We start from the raw sequence: 20322 nt of genomic DNA on the forward strand, positions 1-20322 counted from the left end.
TATTGGATTCAGAGGAAGTTTATTAAGGACTTTGATAATAAAATATTAGACCAAGTTAATTTCATTTCAACATGAAACAAGGCAAGCACAAGTTTAACAAGGTTCATGAACTGGACTGAATTTAATAGGCTCTCCTTATCTTCTCTTTTATGTTTTTAATGGAAAAAAAATATGCAAATCAAATAAAATCTCTGAGGATGTGAACCCATGGAAATTAAAGATAAATACATGGTGGACCCTGAAGTCCTGAGTTTCAATTTCTGAAGAGGGTTGATGTTTACTAGTTCTGGGCTTTTCCCCTGTGATCTGATTGTAGATTTTCACATACCCAGTAAAATTTGGTTACTGAATTCTAGGTGAAGAATTACATAAACTTTTGTAGGTGGTGAGCTGTTGAAAAAGTGCCTTTGTTCCTCAGTCCTTGCTTATGAGCTGTATTTCTGTTCTAAAAAATGAAGAGTTAGGAAGCTGGCATGTCAGACTATCCACTTGCTGCTGTAAATCCATGTGCCTCTCTTCTCACCCTCTCCCAGCAGATTTGGGCTTTATGCCTGTGCAAGGAAACCTGCATGTCATCCTCTTCTGTCAAGTAACAGTATTTGAAACAGTTTCTCTAGGAGTGAGCAGAGATGCTATTTTTGTACAAGATCATGCATTCAGTGGCGGTATTGATTTATGCAGAGTTCAGACAACACACACTGGAAATACTGCGTACAAATAAAATCAACGTGAGCCTAATTCAACTTCTTTCTTCAACTTTCTTCAATCTAGAGTACAAACAATAAGCATTCATTTATAAAAGTAACTTTCTTTCTATTGAAGGCCTAAAGTAATTCAGACTGGGGAAGCTCCTGATGGCGTTGTTTTTGCTATCTATGTATGCGTGGGAGCGTGTGTTGGTCTTTGGTAGATGACATTGACAGCATTGTAACTGGAGTTCAGTGCACCATGGAAATGACTGAATGGTCAGGGAATGATTCATCCACTAACCAGTCCTCACTCAGTTCCTGCCCGGGGCAGCAGTGGTGCATGGTGGGGAGGGACTGACACGCATGGGCGCCACAGATCGCGCCAGCCACTGATTTGTTCCAGCAGGAGTTTTGGTTAGTCTCTCTGGGCACTGGTTTTTTTTTTTTTTTAATTCCAGGATTGCCTTTTTCATAGGGCTGCTGGAGCTAACAAAATCCTGATCTTAACTTTGGTCCATGTGCAGACCATTTAGGTTTTCTACATTTTCTATGCTTGCCAGGACAAATACAGTTGTCCCTCAGTAGGTTTAAGAACATTGTAAGAATTCAGAGTCAGTTTCAGTCCATCCTAAACACTATACAATATTTTCCTGAATTTAACCAGTAAAAAAAGAAATCCAGGGAAAGAGTCTAGAAGAAATAAATTAATTAGTTTTTAAATTTTGAACCATAATTCTCATGGAAGACCATTTCCTGCAAAGTACCTGTACTCAATCTATAACTCAAATGCAACCGACTTCTCAGTTGTTGGATAATTCTTAAATGTCTAAAAAGATACATCTACCTGCAGCCTGCCAAAATCTGTCCCGCCTTCTTTTGGTAACAGCACTCAGCTCAAAGCACTAAACAAATATTGGCTAATTAATTGAATAAGTTAAAGAACAAAGTATACTCCCAGCAGTGCAGAGGATTGTGCTTAAGCACACAGTACAGTAGCAATATATGGATTTCAAGTCTCTATCAGATTTAGAAGATGCATTGTATTGTGTGAATACATTTGGATAAATGTCTTAATCTGGTAATTTCACATTTATAATGGCTGGAGTTCATGCCACAAAATGGCCAACAGTGACATGATTTTTTTTGAAAGTCCATGTGACTACTGACAAGTACTTGCATGTTTCCCTTATGTAATGATGTTTTTATGATTGAATAGTACTTTGATTATTATACAGTGATTTTTTTTTTTTTTTTTATTAATTGCAGAGATACCCATATATGTTAGACTAAAACAATCAACAGTGTATGCTAATTGCAGGTCTTTTGTTTTTAGGCACAGTTGGGGCATAATTTTGAAAATCTTATACCTTTAGAGGAGATGGTACAAAAAATACAACCATCTAGTCAAAGCTTTATTAATGACCTAAAAAATTTCTCTTCAGCACATACAGACACTGTACAGAATAATACTAGTCATAGCAATTATTCAGCAGTTTTTTGGGAAAGACCACAGAAACTGACGAGTAAATCACCTTTTCGGAAGAGTTTCCTTCTGTGTCATACTTGCAATTTGTAAAATATTATATCCAAAATTCAAACATTAGCAATTATATAAGCCCTTCCCTTTTGTCTTTGGGGCATTCCTATGATTTTTTTGTTCTTCCTAGATAGAAAGCACTAGATTACAATGATCATGAAATTATCTCTGCCATTTCTCTGGGCTATTTGTGGTATTTTTTCCTACTGAATTCTCAAGTGGCAGGAAATCGAATAGTCTTCTAATGTATTTCCTCTTTAAATAGCAAAAAGAAGGGAACAAGAGGCTATGAAAAATGCTGAATCTCTCTTCACGCTAGACAATATGATGCTACTAAATATCCCTCTGATATTCAAACAACAAAAGTTTTATTTTTCAGTTTTCTTTTAAACTACAATAACCTCTGAAAAAATAAAGTTCTGTAGAAAAGGAAGAGAAGCAGAGCAGAGGAAGGTTGGAAAGAAAGAAGAGGAATTGTCCATTAGTGTTTGAATCTGTGCTAAGTTAGGAGACCTGAAAGCATGAATTCAAGTTTCACTTGGCAACTGCATGACAGAATGAAGTTTTTTTGTCCTGATGCAGACAGGAATTGTAGAAGATTTACAGATACAGTAAAAGGCTTTCAACAAGGTCATGCTGGTAGCACTGAGTATTTTTCTGTAAGATATTTTTTTCAAGGTGTTTTTATTTTTTATTCCTACAGGTAATAAAGAAAATACAATAGTGCATTTATTAATTTTCCCAACTTTACTGCTATTTCCAATGCTAAAATGTAGATGTTATCTACATCTTGGTCTTATAATCTAATATTTAATTTAATTTATTTCCTCAATATTTGTAAATTCAGAAACATTTGGTTCCTCTTGTGTGTGTAGGCAGTCTTTCCAACCCATTTTCTTTTTTTATATGATGCATGTCTCCTTCAGTCTATTTTGAGAAAATAATACCTTTTGCAATAGCAAAGGTCTTTGGGCTTCATAATAATGCAATTTTAGCTGACTATTCTTTTGCTGCTGCTTCTTTTGTGCCTCTGGTGCTGATACAAAATTTAAGGTTATGAATATGTCTTAACAAGACTGTTCGTCTTTAAAGGAGGAACCTTTGTGTGATGAAGAGTTTCTGTGGGGAAAAGTTCTGTGTAGTGAATCTGCTTGGAGGAGGAGGATTGTGTCTCACAGTATGGAAGCAGTTGGAGTTGTTGTTGGAGTAATTGGAAGCATGATGGGACAGGACTGCTCTGCAGCTTAGTGTAAATAGTCAGCTCCAGATGAGGAACTGGGAGTGCACGTGAAATAAGTTCTCCTTACACAGGAGAAAATAGCTGTCTTTGCAGTACTTTCTGGGAAGATTTATGTAAGTGATTAACAACATTAAGTTGGGACAAACAAATCATCCTAGTGCACATGATGTCAAGGTAGAGTGAGGAATAAAGGTGAAAGTGAGTGTGAAAATAAATGTGAGAAACTAATGATGTTTGGTGTGTTGCATAGCTAAGGGCATTACTTTTGTGAAAAATGTGGACTGCATGTTGTGGTCAAGTTTAATGCAGAGCTGCTCAGAGAGAAGAAATCAGAACCAAAATGAGTATCTGCAGGGAAACAAACCACGAGACTCTCAAGAAAATATGAGTTTTGACTTCATGAGTTTCCTGAAGGTCAGTCTTATGATGCTCTCCTTTCTGTTTGTTCCTTGGCATAATCCTGAAATGTGGTTTAAAGTTCTCAATGTCCAACAATTTACGCAGTTACTGTTATTCAAATGGACACCAGAGCCCTTACCAAGATAACATCTACAATATCAAAGTGGATTTCCTTTAGTTTCATTACAAATATATATCTATACTTATCTATCTATATAGCTAGCTATCTCTATTATCTCTATATCTCCCCCCTTTTTTTTTAAATTTTTTTTCTTATTCTTCACTTATGAACTGATAATAGAGTGGGTTCTTGTTCCATATTGTGAAAACAGAAAGCTCTTGGTACATGCTCAGAACTGTGACTGGTTATGGAGGTAGGTAACATGAGCAAGTGGCTTCCTTCAGGTCCTCTGCTTTCTTCCTTATTTCTGCAAATTAGTGGAGCCCAAAAGTTCATATCTGAAGGATGAACTCTGCAAAGTCAGAATGAGAGGAAAGCTCAGGGTTGGAATAGCCTGGTTTTGTTATGTTTTTTTATAACAGAATTTGCCATGTTTGATTGTACGTTTTGTCAAGGTTGCTGGTTTTTATCTCTGTGGTGAGCAGAAGGCTCCTGCAGGCAGGATAAAAGGCTCTTGGGGCATCATTCGTCAGCTAATCCCACTGTTGAAAAAATGCTCTCTTAAGAGAAGAAAATCCTGTACTATGTTCACAGTTGTGAGAAAATATTGTGCCACTGTGAAACTTACTCAAACCTTGGGTATTGGCTACTCTTCCATTTGATAGTTCTCCACAGGGGCACTTGTGCTTCTAGTCAGCTTGCCCCCAGAGGAGACCCATCCACCTTCTTTCTTGATGGTTCAAGTGGTGACAGCAGGGAGAGTGGTAGCTTCTTTGTTTCCCACCATAACTCCTGTTAGTAGGTGATTGTGATACTGGCTGTGATACTTGGCTGTAATCAAGCACACACCAGGTGGCAATCACATGGCATGCAGGTGTCCAGCACGTGGCAAGCACATGGCAAACATGTGTCAGGCACACGCCTGGCATGTGTTATTCACATGCCAATCACATGCCTGGCATGTGACATTCACACGTCCATCATCTGGCAATCACGAGCCCGACACTTTTGCACAAAACAGAATTTGAAATGTAGTGACTTGGTGTTGCTTGGGCTGTAGGGCTCAGAGGCTGTTGCTCATTTTTCTCATTAACGTTTAAGTTTGTGCAAGGAAGTTTGAAAAACCATTATTACTTTGTTCGATTCATTCTTAAATAAATGCAGACCCCTGCAGAAAGGCTTGATATAATAAGTAGTATCCAGTATAAATGATCACTGCTTTGGTTTGTGTATGAATTCTCCTTGCAGTGAAAGTCTCAGAATTTGCTGAAGCAGCAAAAAATCAGTAATGTGGAATGAGGTTCAATGAAGAGTGATAAGTGTAGTGATCAATAACTGAGTGATTTGTGAGAAGCAGTTGGCGACAGTGAGTGCGAGTTGGTTCCAGATGTGTTTGTGCTGTAGGAGCAAGGCATGCTGAAGTGGATAACACTGCTATACTGCAAGGTAAGCCATTCCCATTTTCTTCCTGACAGTTAAAGTTGATTACAAATGGCATTATTTGGCTGGATTTAAATAGTGCTAAGTAAAATAATGATTTTTTTTTTCTAAACTAGGTAAATGAGGGGTAGGATGGAGTAGTCTCTTGTGTGCAGTGGCTTAGGGAAAGGTCACTTGTATAATTGTTTGGTTTTAGGCGGTGGTTTTGATGGCTTTGCTTACATGTAGTGTTCACTCTTCATATGCCTCTGTGACAAACAAAATGAAAATGTGACAGGGATTTCAAATGGCTTGCCATTAAAATGAAGCAAAAGTAAATGAATGCGTACTGAGAGATTAATTTTTTAAATTTGGTTGTTCATAATTCAATAATTTTTCTTCTATCAAAGAAACTTTTCAGGGAAGAAACAATATGTAGGTTTACAATTGAAGTAGTAATTTGATATTGTTTGGATTTTTATTACCTTATAGGACTTCTCGGATTGGTCACATATATGTTGACTATTAATTGAATGAATTGTAGCTTTGTGAGTCATACACTCAACAGTGAAATTTTAACTATTGTAATCTTTGTACTTTTAAATCATTAAAGGTTTCTTTTTTCTGATTTTTGTCATACAAATTCTTACACATGCTAGTAATCCCATTAAAATTCTCCGAGACTGCTAGTGTAAATAGTCTGGTAGTCTGGATCTAAATTAATAAAGGAATCTCATTTCTATTCTTCTAGAGTAGAGGTATATAAAACACTGAAAGTGCTTTAAGTGTTCTTTAACCCAAGCTGTAAAAGATACCATAAATTTAAAAAGTGACAGTTTCTATAGTACATAGCAAGAACAGCACAAATTATGGTGACTGCTGAGATGCTGAAATTACTATGAATTTCCTTTAGTTAAAAGGAAAATAGGGATCTGATTCTGCTTTTCTTGCACTGGTTTTATGCCAATGTAATGCTACAGAGTTCAGTGGCTGTCAACCTGACTTGCATCTCTGTAGGAGTGTGTGTATATATATATATATATATATATATCTTGCAAATTCAGGAAAACTGATCCAGTTAGATGTCTGGGTTTTTAGTGGGAAGAGCACCACATTGTAAAACTGTCAATAGCTAAAGGTCACTACTAGCATTGTATTTAACTTTTCTCTAACTTCTCTGAAAAGTTCATTTAAATCAAAGTTATGTACATGTCCAGCGACCTGCAGTGGTTTAGATTGAGGTGAATTGAAGAAGGTAATTCTGAGAAAAAAACCTTGAAATATTGGACAGTTTAATATTTTGTCAAGTATTCTAACCTTTTGCCATAAAGTTATTTTTCAAAATGAGTTAATCTTGGAAATGTCATAAATATTGTATCAGAAGTCTTAAATGACTGCTGCCAACAAATGTTTTAATGCAAAGTTGAGCCATCATTCTGGAGAAATAAGTAGTTGAGCAAATCCCAGGGATTTTTAAACTTGTTCTATGTATAATAGAGTTTGTAAGCTGCTTCATTGGAATCAGCATGCCTGAAGGAAGAAACTTCATAGGTCTTCCAAAGCTTTGAATTCTACCATGAATGACTTCTCAGAGCTTTTCAGCATTTTCAGCCTACCCAGCAGGTTGAGAGACCTTGAAGATGGCCAGCAGAGCTAGGAGGATTTTACACGCCCAGCAACAGTCATGCTGGAAGGATTTTACACACTCAGCAGCAGTCGTTTTTGCAGATCACAGTGGCTGAGCCAAGTGCTCAGGCTTCCCAAAAGCAACAGCTCAGAGTCTTCACTATGAGCACTTGCTGCAGAGAAGTGCTGCCGTGAAGGTCTCCCACAGAAAGCTGGAATGCATCAGCTACTTTACTTTCTCTGTGTATGTGTGTGGTGGTATTCCCATGCTTTCCATAATTCTTTTTCAGAAATACATCCAATCATCGGAGGATGTTTTAGAAAGAAGCACTGATGCTTTTTAGTTATTAGCAATGCATGCTATATAAAGCCTAAGAAAAAAAATAACATGGTGGTAGAATCCATAAGGTGGAGGTCCAAGATGACTTTTCATGGAAAAGATGTATAAAAATATACAGATTTCTGCAATATTGGATAAATCTTTCCTATTTTAGAAGCCTTTTTTGTATTTTAGCATTCGTAAGGCACCATCACTGATTAAGGTGTTCAGTAAGCTCCTCGGCCTCTCTGGTAGGTTTTAAGTTTTGGAAGATACTTCTGGACTATGCTGGGCAGTCACTAATTTCAAACAGGGGCTGACTTTTAGAAGCAAAGTGAAGCAGCAGTTCCTGCTTTGGAGGGGAGGTATGGGGTTGTGATCTCTAGTTTGTCCATGTTTTCCTGCATTTCCATACTTTTATTGTCAAACTATACATGTCCAAATTCCAAATATATTACATATTTCACAGATCTTGCATCAAGAAACACTTACAGAAAAAATTTCACACCCTCCTCTTGCACTTAGCTTAAAAGTTTTTTTCATATGTGTACCTTATAAAAAATGTGTACCTTATAAGCAAATTCTCCCTAATATGCCCTGCCTTGATTTTCCACACAATTCAACAGAGGAGTGAATTACACTCATGGGAAAGTAATGCAAGGAAAAAGCTAGTGTAATAAATATCTCATTGCCCAGGATGTCCTCTTAGGTCCTGGTATTTTATGATGCATTTTCCTGGATGCACGTTGGCACCCTGTGGGATTATAGCAATCATGCCTTGAAAATATATTTACATTCACTAATAGTGAATCACCTGAATTTATCCCAAATAGAAAATAAATCATCTCACTTTCTGTATTCAGTAATTAGATTCCTTTTGCACATTTTTATTTTTGATGCCTAAGCGTTTCTATAAATGGATTACATCTGGGTACTGTGATGAAAAGGTTATTAGAAATGTGACACAGACAGATAGTCCTTGTGTTAAAATAATTCCCCAGTGGCATAAGCGAAGCTCTATGTTGGCCTTGTGTGACTGTAGCAAAAGATTTTAGCTGCTGCTCTGGGACACTATGTCATCCCGAGGAAACATAAATAGGTCCACGTCCACCAATGCATCTTTCAGACTTTTTTACCGATATATGTCCAGGATGGTCTGATTTGCTAGACATTATTTTTAGATCCCTAGTATTGATGAAGAGAGTCAGATAAATGTATAGTTGACATGGAGAAACATTATATCAGCCTTGGAGACAATAGCAAAGGCATTCATTGTCTGTCAAGCCGTGATAGAAAATATGCTTTTTAAGTTCCACACAATATGTTTGTACTTCTCAACTAAAATTGTAAAAGCTACCCAAAAAAACCCACATGCTGTAAACTAGCAGAAATGACGTTCATATTACCGTGAATGCAGTGCCGAATGCAGTATTTAAAGAAAATACAATCCAAAGGTTCAAGAATAAGATAAACAACAATAACTTTCACAAGCACTTGCAAAAACATCTGCTAACCTTTCCAAACACAACAGACTTTCACCTTGATGTGTTTGCATTGCTTGGAAAATGATCTGCTCTCCATTAAATTCGACACTAAATGGCCCAGTGGGTGTAATGAAGCAATAACATAATAAAAAAAAAAAAAAAAAAAAAAAATCCCTGTACTTGAAAATGCTGCCACAGCTATCTGAATATTTTATAATGAGCAGCTCATCTGAAAAAAATGATTCCTGCTGTGAAAGGATAAATGATAATATTCAAATATAAGATCTAATTCCTCAATTTTTTTTTTTAACAGAGGTGTTTTTAGAAATGCATTTAGAGAAAGGCAAAAGTAGAACTTCCTGTTTGATTTAGAAATACCTTCCAAAGGGTAACTGATTAAAGCACTAAAAGTGCTCTTTTGGTCTTCTATAGCTCCCGTGTTTTCAAGGTCTTTTGTTTAAAAATATCCACACAGCAGTTCCCTAAAACACAAGTATAGCAAAAAGGAGGGGGAGATTGTGTTTTTTATGTTTTTGTATGTGCTAAACATTGCTATTTACTAGGACCTCAGAAGGTTTGAAAATTGAAACCATAAAACTCTGAAAATCTTTGGAAATTATCTTTCAAATAACAAGAAATAATAATTTCTAAAATTACTTAGATTAAAAAAAAAAAAAGGAAAACCTTCACATTTCTGACGTTTCTCCTGAATTGAAAACAAATCTTAATTTTAGTTATCCTTTGCTTGTAGCCTTTAATTTCCTGTTCCCCATTGTTACTACATTTATTGCCTGTTTATTTTATTTCGTGTCTAATGGCTGTATTCTTTTGTGCATAACAAAGATTTCAGGGGTTGAACTGCCTTTCTGAAAATTATTATTCTTTATTCTGCAATATTTGGGGTTTTTTGGGAAGGTGGTTATTGTTTATTTTTTTAAATAGAATTCCCACAGAGCTTATTCATGTGGCTTGCCTTTTTAATTACTTTTCTGTTTCATTTTGTAGATGTAATTTCATCAGCATATTGCCAAAGTATTTATTTATGAAATACTTAATCACAAAAGGGAAAAAAAAAAAGTGACTGTGGATCCAAAGAGATAACCTATCAGCAAACTTGTCACAAACACTAACTGAAACTTAATTTTAAAAATTGCCTACTTGGATACAGTGGTAGTTAGTGATTGTATTGGAGTGTTAAAAATGGAATTTACTTGTCTGCAAAAATGAGTTGCTCGTTATGCCCAAACAGCTGTTCATGCTCTTGCTTTCTGCTGAGATAAAGTTTTGATTGGATATTTAGGTACTGGGAAAACTAAAGATATTTAAGGTGGAAAATGGCACTCATACGATATCTGGATGACAGGTTGTAGGCTGATTTCTCATATGGGAGTTGATCCAGAGAGACTGAAAAGAAGTGATTTTTATCTATAAAATCAAAAATAATATTCTTGTATCAGCAATAGTGTGGCCAGCAGGACCAGGGCAGTGACTGCCCCCCTGTACTGGGCACTGGTGAGGCAACACCTTGAATCCTGTGCTCAGTTTTGGGGCACTCACTACAAGAGGGACATTGAGGTGGTGGAGCAAGTCCGGAAAATGGCAATGAAGCTGGTGAAAGGTCTGGAGCATAAATCTCATGAGGAGCAGCTGAGGGAGCTGGGATTGTTTAGTGTGGAGAAAAGGAGGCTGAAGGGTGATGTTATTGCTCTCTGCAATACCTGGCAGAGGGTGTAGCCAGGTGGGGGTCGGCCTCTTCTCCCCAGTAACAGGTGATAGGAGATATCCTCAAGTTGTGGATAGCAGAGGTTTAGACTGGATATTAGGAAAAATTTTTTCAACAAAAGGGTTATCAAGCACTTGAACAGGCTGCCCAGGAAAGTGATGGAGTTGCCATTCCTGGGGGCATTCAAAAGATGTGTGGATGTGGCCCTTGGGGACATGGTTTAGTGGTGGACTTGGCAGTGCTGGTTTAATGGTTGGACTCAATCATCTTAAAGATCTATATCAACCTAAAAGATTCCATGATTCTAATTCCCTATTTTATTTTTTCCCTTCCCTTTAAAACCTGCACTGACTGCCTACCTTCTCAGAAATATTGCTAAACCCAAGGTTTTGTCTAGCAGAGGCAGCCTGAATTTCAGTCGGATGTTTCTGTCCCTTCTTTTTGAGCTCAGTCAATTCCGACTGCCATTGATGGGAGTTTCGAGGCTGCGAGCACAATTTCCATATGTGGAAATCAAGAATATGGAAAAAATAATGCACTTCAGGTTGCTTGACAACAACAAATTTTCTTGGTAGGCAGAGCTCACATAGCTTTGCTAGCTCTACCATTTGTCATGTTAATTACTGCCTCAGGTACAAGGTCTGTACCACAGTATACTGCTGGTGGAGAGGGAAGTGACAAAACACAAACTGCTCACTTTACCTGCATGGGAAGAGAATCCCTCTGGACCTGGGTACCACACACATAGCTGACCTCGTGCCTTTTTCTGGCCCTATTTTATGCAGAAATCTTTGTTTTCACAAGGACCATTTCTGAAAACAGATTGAATAAAAAGCAAATGAGGGAGTTTTCGTGGCTTGTAAGTCATCACAGTAGTGCTTCTCAGATTTTAGAAGCTGATGTTTGCAAATTAATTACTTGGCCTTTAAATAGTTCCAAACCACCCAAAGTGCTCCATTATGTTAGCACAGGCTTGAGAAATAGATATGTATTACTAGCTAATTGAATAACATATGGTGTTGATTAGTGCTTAGCTCTTTTTATAGAACTCAATTAAAAAACTGACTGCAGTATATTTTGAGACTATGAGATGTCTGTTGGTTGCTTCTGGCACGAGGGAACTGCTGAACCAAGAAATGATGAACTTTTTCTGTTTAGTCCATCTAAAAGTTCCTTTAGAATCTCGTGGTGAATTGGCTGTGATGGGAGATAGGCTGGGGTTTGTTCATTTGCTGCAGTATTGAAATGCAGCCTTTCCTGAAAGATTTAAGTGCTCTCCCGGCAAAGCAAAACAAAAGCCCAGGCTTTTATTTTCTGTGCTATTGCTTAAGGTATACAAATATACAATGAGCCTGTTTCAAATGGATAAGTATCTATTCTTATAGGGCTCAGTCTGCAGAGATGCATTTCTTGGGAGGAGTCCTAGGACAGAGACATGAAATTATAAAGCCCTCCAATCACAAATAATGTCAATCTCATTTTGCCTCATTCCCCCCAAGGAATAAACATGTGAGGAAAACCTGCCTTTATTTCCTTTGCTTGATGCAGGTTTTGCTTAAGAGATTATTTTCCTCTTAGACTTCACAAAAGCACCTGAGATGATGATGATTATGATCTTCTTATTATTCCCATGGATGATTGAAGTGGTGTAGCAGCTAGCAGCAGTGATCAGACTGGGAGGAGCTGGTAAGATACAGAGAAACAATAAACAAGAAAATAAGGTGGTTCTCTCCCTGACTTTTCTTCCCCCCTGCTAAGATGCCTGTTTTACTCTATTTTGTCTGGAATTTTTAAGGAGAAAATTTGGTAAATATTGGCTTCAAATGTGATGTGATCTGAGCTGTATTAGGCAGACAGCAAGAAGAGATACTGAGTTTTATCCACAGTTTTATCTCTGACTAGTAATTTAGCTCTTGGGTGTATGACCTGACAAACTCTTCCTTGATTTTTAGAAGCAAGTGATTATACTTGCTCACTAAAACTCATAGTAGAAAAGCCTTCCTACAGCATAAAATTACTTAGCGCATATATTTTCCAGATTTTCACATCAAATTTTATTGTATTATATGCTATTTTGTATTTAAATTTAATCTGAAAGGCTCAGAACAAAGGAGGTCCTGAAAAATGAATTGGCTTCTAAAATCATTTCAGATCTCAGTAGAGTCCCATTCCACAGTAGCTCTTCCACTGAAATGATGTTCATTCATCCATCCATCCGTCCATCCAGAGAAAGCAGATGAGTCCTGCAGCGTACCGTGTAGGTTACTCAGGTCATTTGGGAGGGAGCTGTGTTTCACAGGTGCAGTGCTTTCACCGTGAGGGACCTGTCACCGCTTTGCTGGTTAGTCCTTTTTGCTGTGTGTTTGTTCTGCCACAGCCACGATGTGCAAAATAGGTCATTCATGACCTAAATTGCTCTGGGCTCTAAACCGGGAGCAGGTGCAACCGTGACCAAAACCGGAAGGCTACAGTCTTGGGATCATCCAGTGATAATGGGGGTTGGAAGAAGCCAAGGGCATTTTATTTTTGTATTCCTGATCCTTCCCCCAGGCTGTTCTGCCCTTGCTATCTATGTTTAAAATAGATGGCAGTATGATCATTTTAGGCTTCTCCCAGGAATAAATTTCTAGAGCTAGCATTTTATTCAGTGAGATCAACTAAAGGTTGCAAAGGCAAGTTAGCACTCACTGGCTTTTTGGTAAAGGTGTCACAAGTACCCAATGCAGCGAGGAGTTTCAGCATAACAGATAAATAAGAGGACTTTAGCACAGAGATACCAGTTTTGGGAATGGTCCTGCCACATAGCTTCACTCACATTGTGAAAAAGATTCTTAAAAGGCTGATGCAAAAGGCACCATGCTACAGTGACTTTCATCAACTGGTGATGTCCAATCACCTGAAAGATATAGCACCAAATTTATGAAGTTTGAAAAGATATGAAGATTTCAGTTATTACCAGAGGTGCTTTTGTGTAGCATGCCAGTAACATCCCCCAAATACACGAAAAATGATGAGGTGATGATTAAGGAGAGGATATTGATAAGTGACCAATCTCTCTCTTTTTTTCTCTTTTTTTCTTTTTCTTTTTTTTTTTTAAACATTGCATTAACAACAGTTTCTTGAAAGAAGCTGATGCTCTCAATATTTGTTGTTATATGTTGATATCTCAAAAACGAGTATTACTATTATTACCTGCAAAAGTTCAGTCCTTTTAATGTTTGGAGAGACATTATCACAGGCAGAGCAAGATTCATCCCATCTAACTTGAGATCTACAGCACAGACATCTGCAAATAAAGAGGAATACTTTTTTCTGAGAACAAAACACCTGAGTTTATGCTTTAGTCTGCTTCATAGTGAGATGACCTTTCATAGGCCTTCTTGGTGAAATTTAAAGTGTCCAGGAATAGAGCAGAATCTGGGAATGAGTAACTGAGATGCAAACATCTGCATCTTTGATGATTGCTACTTAAATGTCTTTCACAGTTTTGAAAAGAAGTATTAGAAATTCCTGAATACTGTAATTAGTGGACTTTTGTCCTTAATTTCCTGTCCATCTTTTCTATCCTTCAGCTATTACAGGAATGTATTTATTGTAGCAACCTGTTGGGAAGTAAACAAAGAGATCTTCTTTAAGATGTATAGAATCATAGAACAATTTAGGTTGGAAGGGACCTTAAAGATCCCCCAGTTCCAACCATCCTGCCATAGGAAGGCAACCATCCACTAGGGCAAGTTATGCAAAGCTCCATCCAGCTGGGCCTTGAACCCCTCAGGGATGGGGAGTGCACTACTTCTCTGGGCAACCTGTTCCAATGCCTCACGACACTTACAACAAGGAATTTTTTTCCTAATACCTAATCTAAACATATCCTCCTTCAGTTTGAGGCCATTCCCCCTTGTTCTATCACTACAGGCCCTTGTGAAAAGTCCTTCTTCAGCCTTGTAAGCTCCTTCAGCTCCTGGAACGTTGCTCTAAGGTTTCCCTGAAACCTTCTCTTCTCCAGGCTGAACTGGTCATTCATCAGTGGCAAGAGGTCTCTATTTAATACAGCTGACTTACGTGCACAGTGGTCTCTGGGATTCATGTACTGTTGGCCTCTTGAATGTACCCAGTGTGTTTGAGAATCATGTGCACAGAGCCAAAGTCACAGTGATTGATACAGTTCTATGCTGATAAGAGGGTCTGGAAATAGAACAATTAATTGTAGTACAAATGAGGAAAATTTCCTTCAAATTTTCTTGAATAGAAGGTATGCCATTGGCTTGCAGTTAAGAAGGTAAGGGTTGTTTCAGGGAAGAATGAGATTTCTAATCCAGTGCCTTCAAGCACATTTAAGAAGAGAAATCCCCAGGAAGTAGCTACATTGTCTAAGCCAGCAAACACCACAAATTGTAGTTGTGCTGGTTTTCCACATGGGACAGTTTTCTACTTCACAAAGCTATAATGTCGTGCAAAGTTCGTTTTACTGGTAAGCATCATTGAGCCAAAATTGAGTTCAGAACCCCAGGGAAAATAAATGTAAGCATTTATCCAGAGTGCTGTTTAAATTGGCATGAAATTTTGGGATCTTGGTTGCCTAGTTCACTCATTTCTAGTGCTCTGCAGGCTTCATTAGGACCCCTAAAATTGAGAAGCTAACTTTCTTTTACAGGGAAAAAATAGGTACCTGCAAAACTGATGACTTTAAAAGATATGTAACCAGTACAGTCAACATGAACTCTGTAATATGATGTCAGGGAAAGAGGGTTTTCATTTAAAGCCTATCCACATATTATCAAACCAATAAGACACTGATAACAATTAAAAATTACTTTCAAAATTAAGATTATAATGTTCTCTTCTTACCATATTCCATGTAATTTTCCAATAGGACCAGCTAAGCATTCTTTTTCTCACCAATCAAAATTGCTGCCTAAACATTTTTACTCCAGAAGATGGAAGTATGCAATGATGCAAGCATGAGCTGAAGTCCTGTTGCTTTCATGAATTAGGCTGCATGTGTGTTGGTTTAAACACTGGTGGGTCTTTATGCGAATTTATGAACTTGATGTATTTTTTTTCCTATTTCTTTAAAAATGCTAGTTGGAGTGGTAAGTTGTATTTTAAAAGTATGCCAGCAAATTATACTCAAATATCTCCCTCTTTTTTATCACTTGCCGTCTTTATTTACTTGTCTATTAAGAAATATTGAGTAAGAATGACTCGGAATGTTTTAATCAGAAACTGCTTCTGTTTTTAAAAAAAATTTCTTGTTTTTGATTTTTTTTTTTTTAATGAATCATTTTGTGCCCAATCAACATACTGAGTACTGCTAAGTAATGCTGGCTTTACAGCAAGTGGTTTGCACAGGTGTTTAATATTTCACTTTAGTCCTCTAGCAGTGCCATTATATATTCATAAATCACTGTGTATCTGTAAAGAAAATGGTGATGGACTGTAGTGTAATATATATTTCTGAAACTTCTGTTTTCCTAGTTGTTACCTAAACTCCAGTTATAAATGATGCCCTTCCTCCAGATTTGAGAGTAACGTGGACATACACAAAAGTATTTTGCAGCTCTAATGACATCACATGCTTTTCTAATGGAAGCACATGGTAGATGCACAAATCACTTATTCCCAAGGCGGAATTTCCCTTATTAGTTTATTGTGCCGTTATTGAGTGTGCATTTCCTAATTTTGTTTTCTGGAATGAGATTAGAATGCAAGACAGATTCTATATGCCAAAAATAAGACTTTCATGGATTAGACTGTTTTGATTGAAATATTAGAAGGATATATTAACATGCTAATACACTTTATTAGGCTGCCAGCTTATGTGTGGAAATATTTCAAAAGGAATGAGATGCGTACACATAGCGTGCAATGTTGAATTTACTAGATTATATCTGCTTACAAAGTTTTATATCTTTGTTGAAAAATCTGTTTTGTTATAGTATTCTTATGCCTGTATGGCTAGCACTATAGGTCTAGGGATATATTGTTCTTGTAATTTTAAATTCATACTGCTCTCTAGTGGGGAATGCCTTCAATGCAATAGATTACGTATATATGTTTATGTACTGCTTTGATTAAAGACTGAATTTACTAATTTAAAATTATTTTAGGCAGATGAATCTTTGAAGCGAACAGTATCTCCAGCAAACTCCAGAAGGGCTGAGAGGTTGATAGGTTTATGCTGCTTCCTCAGAGAAACCTCCTCCTCCCATTAGGAGAAATATGCTATAGGTCTGCTATTGAAAGATTCTACAGTCTCATAATGTCTTTCGGGACATTTGTGATTTGTAGGTAAAAGTTCCTATCATCACTGTTGGTATAATAGCCTTGCTTTAATAAGTAACTACTTTTATGCTGATTGTTTTTTCTCTCTGTAATTTTGCTTTGGAGTGAAATGTTTAGCCTTCTTTCTCATCTCTTGCTTTCAACAGCTACAATCCTAGATAAGAGTTGACTGTACATAGAAGCTGATAAAATAATGACAGAACTAGTTGAGTGAGGTTAAAATCTACAGCAAGTGCGGAGGTGCTCTCAGACCTGGGTCTGTACTTTCTTAAATCAAATGGGGTTTAGTTAGCATAAAAGAACACAATGCTAATTAGATAGCAAGAAAATCTGAAAACTGAGATTGAAACTGATTTGAATATTTGAGATAGATTTTAGATTTTCATCTTTAGATGAATTTGTCTTTGTGATTTGACTGGAAGACAAAAAATGTCTTTAAATCCTTGGGAGGTCTGGCAAAAAATTAAGCTGATGAAATTTAAGACATCTGAAGCTATCTGAAGAACGATTTGCAGTATTATGTTGCAATCAGACCCAAGTCTGGAGGCTTGTTTAGGATTGTTTATTTAGACACTGAAAATTTCTGGATCTGCCATTAAAGACCCATTTTCTTGTGTCACTGTAATAATCTTTTTTTGTCTCTAGGTTGATTGATTTGTCAATTAGAGACCAAATAGTGTCATCGTATTTAAGGCTGCAGTAATTTTGTCACTCAAAGTATAGATTACATTCTTTGTCTAGACCTTCATTTATTCACTAAGTCTGGGGGAACAAGCACTTTAAAGATTTATATGGTATGTAAAGGTCTCATCAAAATGCTAAGTTGGTATAACATTTTGCATTCCTTGAATAGTAAATTAGGTTTGCAGTGCTCAGAGCATTTCTTCACCTGTGCCATTTCTGCTCCCTTTTAAATCGTGGAAGCTCACAGTTACACTGGTTTCACTTGAAGTTCTGCAGATGGGATTATCTTCTCATTTCTGTAGTTGTTGCTGTTTGATATTAGCTGAATCTAAGTTTACTATCCTTCAATTGTAATCCCGTGTGGTTAAGATAAGAAACTAATAACATGTTTATTTGTCTTTGAACTACTCTAAATGAGAAAGTTATGAAGTTATTAGACTTGGGCTTGAAAGCAATCACAGGAAGTGGAGAGAGGATGTCTGGAGTTGCTAAGTGTTTAATAAACTCAAGGGTAAGGTCTGTGCATTTAAGCTTATTGAGCTACTATACAAGACAGGTACTTTTTCTTCTGTTCATTATACCTTCTCCCCCTTTTTTTCCATTGGCTGAAGGGCTGTTTTCTCTCACATTTTTTTCTCAGCTCCTGCAGTGTTTTTACCTTTTCTTTGATAATTTATCACAGAGGTGCTGCATCCACATCTGACAGGCTCAGCTTTGGGCACTTGACTGTGGAGTTAGTCAAGTTACGTAGCAGAACTGAAAATCTTGAACAGAAAGCAAAATATATGAGTGCATATGAAAGCAAAATACAATGTTAAAATATAAAATGCAAAAAATTATTTTCTGCCTTTTACTGGTTTGCAGATGTTGCTGTTTTGTCTGTATTATTTTGTGTTCTCATCAATCTTCTCTCATATGTTTTTTTTCTTCTCAGAAGATATGAAGAAGCCCTGGAGCCCCGATTTACCAGTTGATAGCCAGTCATACAATTCAGATTTCACATCTCTCCCAGACCAGGAAGGTGAGAAAGAATTAGCACCTGATGGCACTGAAGAAAAGAAGGAGAGAGAAAAGAAACACACCAATTTCACTTTGTGTAATGTTTGTAACATTCAGCTAAACTCTGCTGCTCAGGCACAAATCCACTACAATGGCAAATCCCATCAGAAGAGGTTAAAACAGCTCAGCAATGGAAATCTCAAAAGTGATAATGGTAAGCATTATAATATATAAACCTTTGCCATATTTTGATCTGAGAATTGCAGCACTGTGCATTTTGTCGATATATATTAATCTAAACTTTGTTTTATTCAGACAACAAATGCTTTGAAGTTAAAGCAAAGGCTCTTGGTGACTTCAGAGTGCTGGAGGTCATCCCTAGCATGAGCATCTGGCAAATAGCTAAACATATACCATCTGTGTTATTACCAGAGTTTTCATTTTATATTTTGTTTACATAATGATGTTGATTCAGATTCTTTCTCTTTTCATTTGCATTTTGATGATTTTCAGCATAATCAGTGATATTCTGTACTTCACAGTCTACTAGAAAGGTTATCCTTGTTAGGGGCGTGTTTGCTTTTAATGAATGTAAGGTGGTTGTGAAATAAATTGAAACAAGTACATTACACAGAAATACGTTCCCAAACTCATTTCACTTTAGCTTGCTTACTCCAGGTTCAAACCACAGCTAGCATACGTTTGTTTAAAGGTCATGGCTGAAGTCAAACAGAGGTGGAACAAAACTTATTTTGGCTTTAATTGTTTTCATTGACAGTTTTGGGCAGAGCATTTTGTAGTAGGTGACATACTCTTTTATAATCAGAGTGAATTGTGATCCTCAAAGAAAAACACATTTGTGGTTTTTTTTTGTACTAAGGCAGATTAGATAATAGAGGAAAATGATAGCCCCTGACAAGAAAAAGAAAAATTATCATGTTACAATTTTCTCAATTTCATAACAGGTAGTACTCAACTTTGCTGTACCATGTATAGGGTTGTACTGGATTGTTCTATCTGTTTCTGTGCACCATGTCAGAGAAATAATTGTGTTAATATGATGTACTTAGGACTTTCAGATTTTCTTTCTCCAGATCACACATGTTGCTTACTATTTTGTAGCTTGAGTTGCTTCCTGCCCCACCTGCAGAAGGATAGGCAAAACAATAATCCTTAGATAGAACTTCATATTATTATTTTAATAGTCTCTGCATTGTTCCCGCTTTAAGAGTGGGGAATAACATTGATAGGTTTCTGAGGTATGTTGGATGTGAGTGCTTGTCTGTGTATGAGGTGTTGCTCATTTCTGTAAAACACAACAATAAAACAAATAACACCTCCATAAAATTCATCAATACAATTAATTTTTTATTTAAGTGGCAGGCAGGACTGCAGCATTTGGCAATGTTCAGAGTTCAGAAGACTTAGAAAAAAATGCTACTACCATTAGTAGGAGCTGTGGAAATTCATAAAGAAAGATTGATTTCCTAATTGATTAAAGGTGCAATATGGTTATCCACAAATGCATTCTTTATAAAACCAAATAAGCACAGTCTAATTTATTGCTATCTTTGGTTAAGAAGAAATTGTTATTGTTATTATTAGCACAACAATTTTGCTAATGATAGAAAGTTTTTTTCTGCAGTTCATTTTTCCACTTTAATCCATGATAAATAAAGAATTAGTGATTAAGCAATGTTGAAATTAGTATCAAAGAGCTTCAATCATGGTTCAACATTTATATTCTGGAAAGGCTCGAACTAGCAGTATAGCAGTGTATTTCTTATTTCCTCCTTA

General features: G+C 36.8%; 1 protein-coding gene across 2 annotated transcripts in view; it reads left to right on the top strand.

Moving 5' to 3' along the window:
* ZNF385D (zinc finger protein 385D) overlaps nucleotides 1-20322 on the top strand; it is a 428747-nt gene that overhangs the window by 66617 nt on the left and 341808 nt on the right. For both annotated transcript variants that reach the window (XM_032108248.1, XM_032108256.1), the window contains exon 2: nucleotides 18461-18739. In XM_032108248.1, coding sequence (XP_031964139.1) covers nucleotides 18461-18739 — 279 coding nt within the window. The remainder of the gene's footprint in view (nucleotides 1-18460; nucleotides 18740-20322) is intronic.

This window comes from Corvus moneduloides, chromosome 1, assembly GCF_009650955.1.
Source record: "Corvus moneduloides isolate bCorMon1 chromosome 1, bCorMon1.pri, whole genome shotgun sequence".
NCBI lineage: Eukaryota > Metazoa > Chordata > Aves > Passeriformes > Corvidae > Corvus > Corvus moneduloides.